Genomic DNA, 12505 nt, shown 5'->3' on the forward strand with positions numbered 1-12505 from the left:
ATGCTAGGCTGTTAATGGAAGAGGCCATACCTATGCAATTTGATACAATTGAAATCTCACCCACTTCTCCCTCTGAAATTAGGAAAATAATAAACTTGCTTAAAAGCAAAAACTCACATGGAATTGATGGCATTTCCAGCAAAATACTAAAAGCTTGTTCTCAACAGATAAGTAAGATTCTCAGCCACCTGTGTAATAGCTCTCTGGAACAGGGCATTTTCCCTAATAGACTGAAATATGCTATTGTTATACCTTTGCATAAAAAGGGGGATAGATCTGATGTCAACAATTACCGTCCAATCTCCCTTCTAACAGCTTTATCCAAACTTTTTGAGAAAGTAATGTATTCAAGAGTAGCTTCACATATCTGTAAAAATGAAATACTAACAAAATGTCAGTTTGGTTTCCAGAAAGGTTTTTCAACAGAAAATGCCATATATGCTTTCACCAGTCAAATTTTGAATGATCTGAATAACCGTCCCATTGGGATTTTTTGTGATCTCTCAAAGGCTTTTGATTGTGTAAATCATGAAATTCTGCTAGACAAGCTCAAGTATTGTGGCATGAGTGGGACAGTGCACAAATGGTTTAATTCGTACCTAACTGGAAGAGTGCAGAAAGTTGAAATAAGTAGTTCTCGTAACATGCAAAGATCAGCACATTCCTCAAACTGGGGAACTATCAAGCATGGGGTTCCACAAGGGTCAGTCTTGGGTCCTTTGTTGTTCTTATCATATATTAATGACTTGCCATTCTATATTCATGAAGAGGCATTGTTAGTTCTCTTTGCTGATGATACAAGTATAGTAATCACACCTGACAAACAAGAATTAACTGATGTAATTGTCAATACTGTCTTTCAGAAAATTACTAAGTGGTTCCTTGTAAACGGACTCTCACTGAATTTTGATAAGACACAGTACATACAGTTCCGTACAGGGAATGGTATGACGCCATTAATAAATATAGACCTTAATCAGAAGCATATAGCTAAGGTAGAATATTCCAAATTTTTAGGTATGTCCATTGATGAGAGATTAAATTGGAAGAAACACATTGATGATCTGCTGAAACGTTTGAGTTCAGCTACTTATGCAATAAGGGTCATTGCAAATTTTGGTGATAAACATCTTAGTAAATTAGCTTACTACGCCTATTTTCACTCATTGCTTTCATATGGCATCATATTTTGGGGGAATTCATCACTGAGGAATAAAGTATTTATTGCACAAAAGCGTGTAATCAGAATAATAGCTGGAGTCCACCCAAGATCATCCTGCAGACATTTATTTAAGGATCTAGGGATATTCACAGTAGCTTCTCAGTATATATACTCTCTTATGAAATTTGTTATTAGCAACCAAACCCAATTCAAAAGTAATAGCAGTGTGCATAACTACAATACTAGGAGAAAGGATAATCTTCACTATTCAAGATTAAATCTAACTTTGGCACAGAAAGGGGTGAATTATACTGGCACTAAAGTCTTTGGTCACTTACCAAATAATATCAAAAGTCTGACAGATAACCAACAAGTATTTAAGAAGAAATTAAAAGAATTTCTGAATGACAACTCCTTCTACTCCATAGAGGAATTTTTAGATATAAATTAAGAAAAAAAATATTTAAAAAATAAAAATAAAAAAGAAAAACAAAAGACACAAAAAAATAAAGTTGTTATATTAACTTAAGTATGTTGTTAAATTAACCTAATTATGTCATGTATTAGAAAATTCGACTCGTTCCACATCATTAAGAAATATCGTATTCATGATCCATGGAACTAGTATTAATCTAATCTAATCTAATCTAATCTAAAGCACCTATATGGTATGTGTATAAGTGGATGGGTGAGACTTGAGAAAGAACTTGGCACCCAGCATTCCAGAGCAACAGAAGAAAATCGATGGGAAGATAGAGACTCCTGGCATACAAACAGGCCAGAAATTATAGCCAATGCGATGACCGTGTGCCACGTGGAATGGTATGGAAAAAGCTGAACGTGACGTGCACATCCCCAGTGGCTGAAGAGTAAATTGTGAGAATTACACATTTATTACGATCATCAGAGATGAAGTTTGTAGCAGTGTTATTGAACACCCAAATTTACTGTCCCCTCTGCTGACACTGCATGGAACGTCACATAGTAGAAGCTGTGTACCAATATCTTTTCTTCTCTTCCTACTCCATTCATGTGTGGTGTACAGAAAGAACAATTGTGAGTCCAAATTTCTTTAGTTTTACCTTCATGCTCATAAAATTGCAAAGGGTAGAAAGTAGTGTTAATTGTAAAAGTTGTGTAGGGTAGGAATCTGTGTTCATTGATGTCTCTCTTTGTGACTTCATAAAATAATCTTTTGTGATGCATAATTTGTTGAGTGCTCAACTGGGTGTACTGATATAATTAATGTATCTTGTTGTAAATTCAGAAAATAATCCTTTTTGATGCACAATTAATTTTGAGTATACACAGACTAGGTATACCACCTTCCAGAAACAAAGTGACTTTCAAGTGAGTTTTTTTAATTGAGTGACCTTGGGCTTTAATATACAAGGTGAGTAAAAAAGGGTTTTACAGATTTGGAATGGTATAGATTCAGTAGATATGTCATTTTGTAGTAGACAACCTCAAGTTTGGTTTACGCTGTGCATCAGTACCTCATTCCGCCACCAGCAGCGCCAGCATAGTGCACAGTTAAAATGGGTTCTCTCACTGGTGCAGTGTGTGCTCACTGTGTGTTTTGGTTTCATGAAACAAACTTTGCAGCAACTGATTGGCATAAATTTTGCACGAAATATTCTAAAGAACTTCTATGCAGGCCAACAATTTGCTCTTGGCACAAGAACTTTCCTGAGACAGATTGTTCAATGTGGCATTATAAATCGGCACGTCACCATTGTGTTAATGATAATTTCAAACAAATTAGGGAGAGCTTTGCCTTTAGTCCACAAAAATCCATGCAACGTGCATCTTGCGAGACTGGCATCCCAGAAAAGACTGTTTGGCAAGTACTGGGTAGATATTTACACTTGAAACCATATGGATTCACAATGGCACAGCACATTAGTGATGCAGATAAGGTTGCTTGTGGGGAATCCTGTGTGTAAATGTCTCATTGGATAGAGGACAATGAGACATTCCTGAACACAATAATCTTGAGCAATGAGTCAACATTTCATATCAGTGGCATGGTGTACACCCACAACTACAGAATATGGGGTAGCAAAAATCCACATGTAACCCTGGAACACTTTCTTGACAACCCCTAAGTGAATGTGTTTTGTGCCCTTAGCAAATTCAAATTTTACAGCTCATTCTTTTTGATAGAGAAAACTGTCACTGGTATTGTGTATCTGGATATGCTTGAAAACTTTTTAATTCCACCGATTGATGAAGATGACAGAGACAGTGTGGTTTACTACCAGTAAGACAGAACACCATCTCATTTCCTCACAGAAGTTTGCGGTTTCCTCGATAATCGCTTCCCAGGTCACTGTATTTGCCGTGAAGGGTCAGTTGTGTGGCAGCCTCGCTCCTCAGACTCAGACTTGCCACCACTGGTTCTGTTTCTCTATGACTTCATTAAGGACCTTGTATATGTTCCTCCCCTACCAAAAAGTTTAGCTGACCTGAAAAAATCATATCCATGCTGCCGTTGCACAAGTTAAACTGTATTTGATGCAGTGATTGTGGGAAGAAATTGATTGCTGGTGGGATGTTTGCCAGATCACAAATGGTAGTCACATCAAACCAAAATGAAACTTGAGACATTCATGTGAAACTTAAGGTTATTTGGTACAAAATGACACATCTACCGATTCAGTAAGTTATCTCAATAAATTTCTGTATCATTCCAAAGTTGTTAAGTCCTTCTTGACTCACCTTGTATAATGTGAAAAAAAGAGTATGGCTGGTATCCTCTCATCCTGATCAAAAGGCCCACAAAAAATTCACATTTCCTCTATAAATCATGGCTGATTTGTTCATTAGTCTCATTTGGTAACAGCGTTGGGCCATTTAACCTCAATTTTGCTTCTACTTCCCCACATATAGACTTTTGCAGGGATGTGGGGCTAAGTTGTTCAGGTTACATGCCGTCAGATATTTGATAACTATGACTATTCTAGTGATCAATAATAATGTACTTAAACATTCAGAGTAATAGGTGTACGAAATATGGCCAAACTGATAGTATTTTAGCACCCTCTCTCAAGGCGCAGCTATCACCTCCATCTCACAATGCCACTACATTTCTCAATAGTGAAATTGACATAGATATTTTCATGGAATGGCCTGAGTCACTGGTCGAATTCTTACAAGAGCGGAGAGACTTGGAGTAAGATAATCATAATTATTGTAAAGAAGGCAAGTGAGAGCCTCCAGACATAGAAATCTGATGATGCTGTGTGTAAACTTAGAAAAGCCATTTACGGGCTGTGCCAAGGTGGCTGACAGTGGTTTGCTGAGTGGCTTCTAACTCCAACATCGATTGGATTTTGCATCCCACAAATTCAGATCTGTGTGTCCTTGCAGACAGTGTCTGGGAAACATCCAGTCATCCTACTCATTTATAAGAGATGACATTATAATTGCACCAGCATACCCAGAAAGGACAAAAAAAATCAAGAATGAGCTATGTCAAGATATCGGTGCCTTAAGATGCTGTCCTGGCATCAACATAAATCAGTCTGTTGACAAAATTACATTGTGCCGAAGAGCTAACATCAAAAAGCTTTACATGGATTCAGAATAGATGACTGCAAGCCAGTAAGGACTACATTGCCAACTGGGAGTAAGTTGGGTGCAACAACAGCTGCGAATACAGAAAATGGCACTCATATCTCTTCAGAGAACTGGTTGAAGCATTGATATGTATCATCACAGGTACTTGACCTGACATAAGCCACACAGTCAATAAGCTAAGCCAGTGGACTAGCAGACATAATTTTGTTCACAGGCAAGCGGCTTAGTGAATGCTTAGCTACCTCAGTGTAACCTTAAACAAGCTGACCTACATCAAGGACAAATAAGAAATCTTTGAATTTGCATGTACTGACTGGGGAAATTTCAATGCTGATACAGACTACATCTTTATCATATCCAGATCAGCAATCTCATGGTGTTCACACAGACAGAGAGCTGTTGCACTTTCATCAAGAGATGGTGGATGAACATCACTGAAGCAGTGAAGGAAGAGATTCACCTGGCAACATTAATGAAGAAGCTGGGTTTGGGGAAACTGTCATACACCATCTTGTTCAATGACATATGGCTGGAAAGTTAGCGCATAACCTAGTTCTTCACTCAGAGACAAACACATCCACTCCCCAGAAGTTATCCAAATATTAGTTAATACCCTGTATAACATCCTGATATGTAACTTAAAAAACATTAAGCATCCTACATTTCATCCAGGTCACCTAGTTTGAACAGAAACTTGAAATTAGGCCTATCTGAGTTGTGTAAAGGCTCACTTCTTGAGATTTACTGGCTCTCAACAAAAACAAGGTTTATCAGGCTTGTCCAGCTATGATTGCTGTGCTGGGACACTCTGCTGTGGTATAAATCACTGTAAACTGTAATCACTGAATTTTGTGAGATGAAAGTGAACATCAGATGTCTGAAAATTTGAACATCCGAAAATAATGGTGTCATAGGATGTAAGTGTAATATACATGTCATATATTTTATTTATAAATTTTCAGTACTACAAGGCAGCCTTTCTTTTTCCCATAGATAATAGTGAATGATGACAGGGAGCTTCAATAATTACAAAAATGACAAAGATAATTTTTTTTTGGGGGGGGGGGGGGGGGGGGGGGTTGCACACCATTTTTTTAATTTTTTATTTTTTAAAAAAAAAAGGTTGCTGGCAGTGGTACTTTGCAGATGAGCATCTCAGCTGGCAAATTCCATATATGTTCAGTCACTTGCGTGTCAGATGAACATGATACTCAAAAAAGTGCTCTATCTGCTATTCACCAAAGAATTGTTGAACAATCATGCTGCATTATCATGTTAGAATGTTTTGTAGGGTTGCACAAAGGTCAGTTTTTTCCCCTATCGGAAATGTGTCCTCAATTTATCATTGACTTGAAAGAGATTTATCAGTGTGTGTGATTGCTAACCAAAATTCATCAAACTATGATGAACAATACAGAGTTTGTCTGGTGTCACTGCATGATTGCTTCTTCGTAATTCACGGTAGAGGCATCATAAACTCGTGTATACTCCGTGGTTTAACAATGACATGTGATTAGTGGGAAAAAATTGTTACAGTTAGCATGTCACTGTCTCTATTCAGGACATGGTTGCATTGAGAGGTTTCGATTGTCATACAGAAATGATTACCTTAATGCTTTTTTGAGCTCTTGACAGTCTTGGTCTTGCAGTAAAATGCCATTCCTTGCCATCTATCAGATGGTAGTGAAATTCTTTACTTTCCTGCTGTTGTATACACATGTTAGGAGACCACTGACATGAAGTTCATAGAAGCTTCTTTCATGGCTCAGGAAGTTCTTTTCTTGGCTGGGGTTTTACTTGGCATAGCTTTTAGCTTTCTGTGACTAATGTCATTTATGTAATTGGTTGGTACTGACAGTGTCACTTTTCATTTGGTTACACAGCAGAAATCTCAGTTAATTACTTAGACCTTGAATTTTATATTTGAAATTCTGTTGCTACCATATGTTGTAATTTTTTGCAGACAGCAAATAATATAGTGGTTTTTTACCCCTCTGCTAAGAAGTATACAAAAGAATAATCTTTGCAACAATACAGTGGCTTTTTTACACCCATAAGACATTGTCAACAAAAGCATATGTGAAAAATATCTAAACTTCTCTGCCCAGTGTTGTACATAGCACATTATAAGGACCAGTGGGTTTTTGAGAACTTCTTTAGTTTTGCTACTTGCAATGTAGTTTACTCCTCTCTGTTCATTTTCATATAGAGTGTTACACAGATGAGAGGAATCTGTAATGTTATAAAGTGCTGCTTTAGTACTAATGAGTTTATGTATGTGGCTGGTATTTCTTTTCATTGCTTCAGATATTCACATTGCCAAGCCTTAAGCCTTTCTGCAAATTTAAACTTACTGCTCACGAAGGTTCCCGTGTGAGAAGAATGAGCTTGGCACATTTTGTAACTTCAAGGCCAGATCGTGGTGCACAGTACTCAGAATGGTGCATAGTGGTGAGTCTCACCAATCTGGGGGACTGCATAGTTCTCAGTGTTCCTGACTTAAGAAGGCAGCTCAATGCCGCTGTTGTTCGACGAGAAGATATTAAGTGAGTATTGCAGATATTACAGCATGTTTTTGTGGTAATTCCTAAGCTAAATTGTAACATCTAAGTGTTGTTGGCTGTTTTCACAATAAGAATTATAAGTCACCCATGTGAAAAAAAAAAAAAATGGTTCATGCTTTTTCCAACTTTCATATGTGCACTAGACATTACTGAAATTGTGCCTGAAACATGGGAGGCAAAGATTTTATTGTAAACAGAGTACTTGATTGTAGCCATTTCATGAATTTATTCAAGTCATTACGAATTATGTATTTATCACTGTTTATAATAATAAAAAAAAATAATTGTGGTAATGATGATCATACACTATATTCTGGACGTTTCTGTGCAGATGATGATGGGAAAATTTGTGTTTTCCAAACAAATGAGTTTCTTATTGCAACTTTTCAGTTTTTCAATTGTTACTGTTCATTTTCAAAAACATTTTGTAGAATGTGGTAATAGCAAAGCTACACAGTTAATGATTTATATTAGTTCATAACCTTTATGGTTCTTTTTCTCTTTAGTGGAATATCAAGTCTGACATTCACACGGTACGGAGAAGCATTTTATTTACACTCCTCCAGCGAGCTTCAGAGGATAACACTATCCGCTTCAACACTGTTATATCCACGGTGCCGCATTGATTTGCCAGAAGGAGCCAGACAGATACCAAAAGAGGAGGAGACGGAAGAGGAAGAAATGGAAGTAGCAGAGGAAGAAGAAGCAGAAAATGCAAGTCCATCAGCTGCTGCTAGAGATCACCCACCTGCATCACATACAGTGAATGGAGATGCTACTCACGAGGAGAACAAAGGTACATGAACAAACGTATATTATTGCTGTAAACACTATGCAACATTTTCCAATTGAGGGTCTCCATTACCAATGCTTGTTTCAAACTGATTCTCACATATTGAGGAAATGCTTAGTTTGATCCTTTTTAGCATCTATCTCATTCTGACAAAAGAAGTTGATGAGACCCTGTACATCAATAGCATGGCTAGAAGTACCAATATGCCACCCACGACTGTAATCATGTATGTGAAGAAATTATGGGAATCTTCCGTTTTCTACCATGTCCCCTGTCTGTTTTAGGTTCATTTGTGAGTACCTTCATGATCTACATTGAGCAAAAATCCATTTTTTCAATCTCTCAGAACCTTTCTGCTGCCCCATAAATAAGTCTTACCAACTTCTTTTTCCATAGTGTGACGTTCTTGCTACTCCTTTGGTAGTTCCTCTAAAGTCATAGTACATTTTACATTTATCAATCATCCTTAATCCATTTTTCACAGCTACCTTTATTTCTGTTAATGTCACACATTTCATACCGTCATTATCTGCAGACAAATATGCAGTCTCAGTTCATTGTTGATACTTTCCATTTCCTACCACATTTACTTGACATTGTACTTAACTAGGCTTTACATTCTGTTTGTGCAGGACCCACTGGCAATTTCCTGTAATACCCAGTAACCAGAAAGGCATGATCCACCCTCTGGCCAAGCACGATTCCGAATTCTTAATAATCTTCCCATAGACTTCATGATACAGCATATTGCACCACTTTAGGTTCCCTGCTTAGCAGTTGACAGAAGTAGGAAGATGGGATACATCATACTGTGTATCAGTAGTGACAGTCATCTCTTGCAGTCAACCGTAGTAGAGTGGCTCCTGTCCGTTATCATCCACTGTCACCTCCCACTTCATTCGCAGCTCCCTCGCTCAGCAGCCCCCCCCCCCCCCCCCCTTACCCCTTATTGGGACCCTTCTTCTGTCTCGGTCACTGCAGCATGTTGCTCAGACCGCTTCTTGTTGCGTCGCAGCTGCACAGCGCTTGGACCCCTTCCTGTCACTCCGCTGCCGCAGCCACCACTGCAAGTCGTCAGCTCCCTTATTTTCCCTCCATTATCACACATCTTTAGACGCCCTTCTTGAGCCTCCACAGCACTTCATTGGGGCTTTTCTTCTGTCTCCATTGCCGTGGCGTGCCACTTGGACCATTTCTTGTCTTGCTGAATGTTTCTCAGGCCCCTTCTTGTCCTTCTGCTGATACATGTCAATCAACCCCCTTCTTGTGCCTCTGCTGCACATCACTTGGGGCCCTTCTTCTGCCTCCTTTGTTGTTGCGTGCCACTCTGGCCTCTTGTCCAGTCAGAGCCACCCATCACATCTAAGTCACTTGGAGCCCTTTGTTGTCCCATCGCAGCCACATCTCCCTCTTACCCCGTGTTGTCCCGTGCAGCCGCACATTACTCCAGCCCCTTCTTGATACCTTTGCCATCACGTGGTGCTCGAGCCACTGCTTCCTCCCTCTGCCACGGCATGGCACTTGTTTCCTGTCTTCTCCCTTTGCTGTCACGTGTCACTTTGCCGCCTCCTTTTTCCTCTGCAATTCATCCTTTCTTTACTAGTACTATTGCTGTTGTGCATTATATCAATATATATATATATATTTTTTTTTATCAAATTTTTTCCTTCCTCGTAGATGTAGAACCAAAATCAGAAGATGGAGAAGAAGCAAAGGAAAATGGTGCAGAAGAAGACAGAAATGACATCAGTGCCCTCAGTGTTGGTGATATCACTATAGATTCTGTCAAGGATCATTTGCTGTAAGTACATCATATATTTCATTAATAGAAGGGAACCTCACAGCAAACTATTGCCACTGCTTTCCTAATTTTGGGATGGAAATAAGTGATAGATAGGAAAATTCATCAAGGCAGATTAGTTGGTCAGTTTTTAAGTTCAAATGGGGATGTCCCATTCCTGCTGATACACATTTACAAGCGAAAAACATATTCCTAGATTTTTGTAACTATTATTTTCTTCATCAGGAGAAAAAATGGGTCTGCCAAGATTAGATCAACAAACTGTTGTAAGTATGAGTGGAGACAAGATGGAGATGAAGTGGCAGTAGTATTTTGAACATTAAACATATCACTCCTTTTGTTTCTCTTTTAATTTTGGTTTTATGTTATTTTTTGGGGGGTTGTAACATTGAAAATGGGTGTATTATATATTAGTCAGATGCTGAAAACTGTCAGATATGTTACATAACCTTCATTGTTGGGGGGGGGGGAGATCGAGTAGAATGTCCCTTATTTCAGGGTCTGATTATAAGTAATCAAAGCCCTGACAAAAGTACGTGGTTCAGAAGGGCAGTATTTTGTGATAAACCATCTTTCGGAAAGCAGATAGTGTTGGTGGTTTAATGTGGACAGAGATGTGAATGGAGCCATTAGAGAGGTGGAGATCAATGGAACACCACTTTAGGAAGGGTAGGAAGTATCTTGTGTAGGATTTACCTCATTTCAAGACAGGATAACAGGTAATCAAAGCCCTGGCGAAGGATGTGGTTCAGTTGTTCCAGTGCAGGGTGGTACTGTGTGACAAATGGGGCACTCCTTTTTGGCCAGTACTTGGGAGTAGTGGGAGGATTGGGGTTGTGAGGGGAAATGGCACAGGAGATCTGTTTGCAGACTAGGTCTAGAGGATAGAGCCTGTCTGTGAAGGCTTTGGTGAGACCCTCAGGATACTGAGCAAGGGAGTTCTTGTCCCTGCAGATATGCCACCACTGGCTGGCCAGTGTTGGTGGTTTAATGTGGACAGAGATGTGAATGGAGCCATTAGAGAGGTGGAGGTCAATGGAACACCACTTTAGGAAGGGTAGGAAGTATCTTGTGTAGGATTTACCTCATTTCAAGACAGGATAACAGGTAATCAAAGCCCTGGCGAAGGATGTGGTTCAGTTGTTCCAGTGCAGGGTGGTACTGTGTGACAAATGGGGCACTCCTTTTTGGCCAGTACTTGGGAGTAGTGGGAGGATTGGGGTTGTGAGGGGAAATGGCACAGGAGATCTGTTTGCAGACTAGGTCTAGAGGATAGAGCCTGTCTGTGAAGGCTTTGGTGAGAGCAAGGGAGTTCTTGTCCCTGCAGATATGCCACCACTGGCTGGCCAGGCTGTATGGGAGGGATTTTTTGTGTGTGAATGGGATGACAGCTGTTGGAATGCATGTACTGTTGGTGGTTGGTAGGTTTAATGTGGATAGAAGAGCAGATGGAGCTATCAGAGAGGAGGCACACTGGGTTGAGGAGGACCAGGAGAAGCATATGGGAGAGGTTTTGAGGTTGTGAAGGAATGAGGAATAGGTCTCTTGACCCTGAGTCCAGAACATGAATATACCATCAGTAAACCTAAACCAGAACCAAGGGTTTGGGGTTTTGGTGGGCTAGGAAAGTTTCCTCTGGATGCCCATAAACGGATTGGCATTGCAGGATGCCATGCAGGTGCCCATAGCTATGCCACCGATTTGTTGGTATGCCTTCACTCCAAAGTAGTAATAGTAGTTTGTATGTTAGGATAAAGCTAGTAATATATATGAGGAGTGAGGTAGTTGGATTGAGTCTGTACCACATTGGGAGAGGTAGTGTTCAATTGCAACAAGACCATGGGCCTGGGGGATGTTGGTGTATAGAGAAGTGATGTCAGTGAGGAGTAAGGATCCAGGAGGTTAGGGGGCGGGGATGTAGAAGAATTGGTGAAAGGTGTGTTTGATGTCTTGAACATGGGAGTCTAGATTTCAGGCAATTGGTTGGAGGTGTTGCTCAGTGAGGGGTGAAATTATTTCAATGGGAGCACAATAATCATCTACAGTGGGACGTCCAGAATGCTTAGGTTTGTGGATTTTGGAGAACATGTACAGGGTGTCATAGGAGTGGAGGAGGGGGGGGGGGGGGGGTGAAGGGATTCAGAGTAGAAGTTCTTGGAAGGGCCTAAGGTTTTAAGGGTAATTGGAGGTTATGTTAGACTTATGGGATGGGATCTCTCTCATAGAGTTAATTGGTGGAGGAGTCTGACAATTGGGGAAAGTGATTTGCAATGTCAATGATGTAACCCTTTGTCTCCAGGAGGGATGATTAGGTCAGGATCGTTTTTGAGGCTGTGTATGGTTGTCCTTTCTTGCGCTGAAAGATTGGTGTTCTTAGGAAGTAATGTAGGGAAGGATGGTTAGGTGAGGTTGGAGATAATGAATTCCTTGAAGGCTACCAGGGCACAGTTAAGTGGAAGGGGGGGAAGATCATGAGTGGTGGCATGAACTGTGAAAGGCAACTTTAATGTTGAATGTAAGTTGGATCGACTGGCAGCAAAGAAGTGCTTCCTTTGCAGGGATCGGGAGAAGGAGAATAGGTCTTTGACAAGTCTGTCATGGTT

At 39.9% G+C, this 12505-nt stretch overlaps 1 protein-coding gene across 5 annotated transcripts in view; it reads left to right on the top strand.

Annotated features, from left to right (window-relative positions):
* LOC126458580 (lethal(2) giant larvae protein homolog 1) overlaps positions 1-12505 on the top strand; it is a 354490-nt gene that overhangs the window by 268426 nt on the left and 73559 nt on the right. For all 5 annotated transcript variants that reach the window (XR_007585663.1, XM_050095715.1, XM_050095712.1 and 2 more), the window contains 3 exons: positions 7052-7290; positions 7815-8104; positions 9779-9902. Coding sequence is in view for 4 of the 5 variants with exons in the window: in XM_050095715.1 (XP_049951672.1) it covers positions 7052-7290; positions 7815-8104; positions 9779-9902 (653 nt within the window). In the remaining variant the exon portion in view is untranslated. The remainder of the gene's footprint in view (positions 1-7051; positions 7291-7814; positions 8105-9778; positions 9903-12505) is intronic.

This window comes from Schistocerca serialis, chromosome 2 (genome assembly GCF_023864345.2).
Source record: "Schistocerca serialis cubense isolate TAMUIC-IGC-003099 chromosome 2, iqSchSeri2.2, whole genome shotgun sequence".
Lineage (NCBI taxonomy): Eukaryota > Metazoa > Arthropoda > Insecta > Orthoptera > Acrididae > Schistocerca > Schistocerca serialis.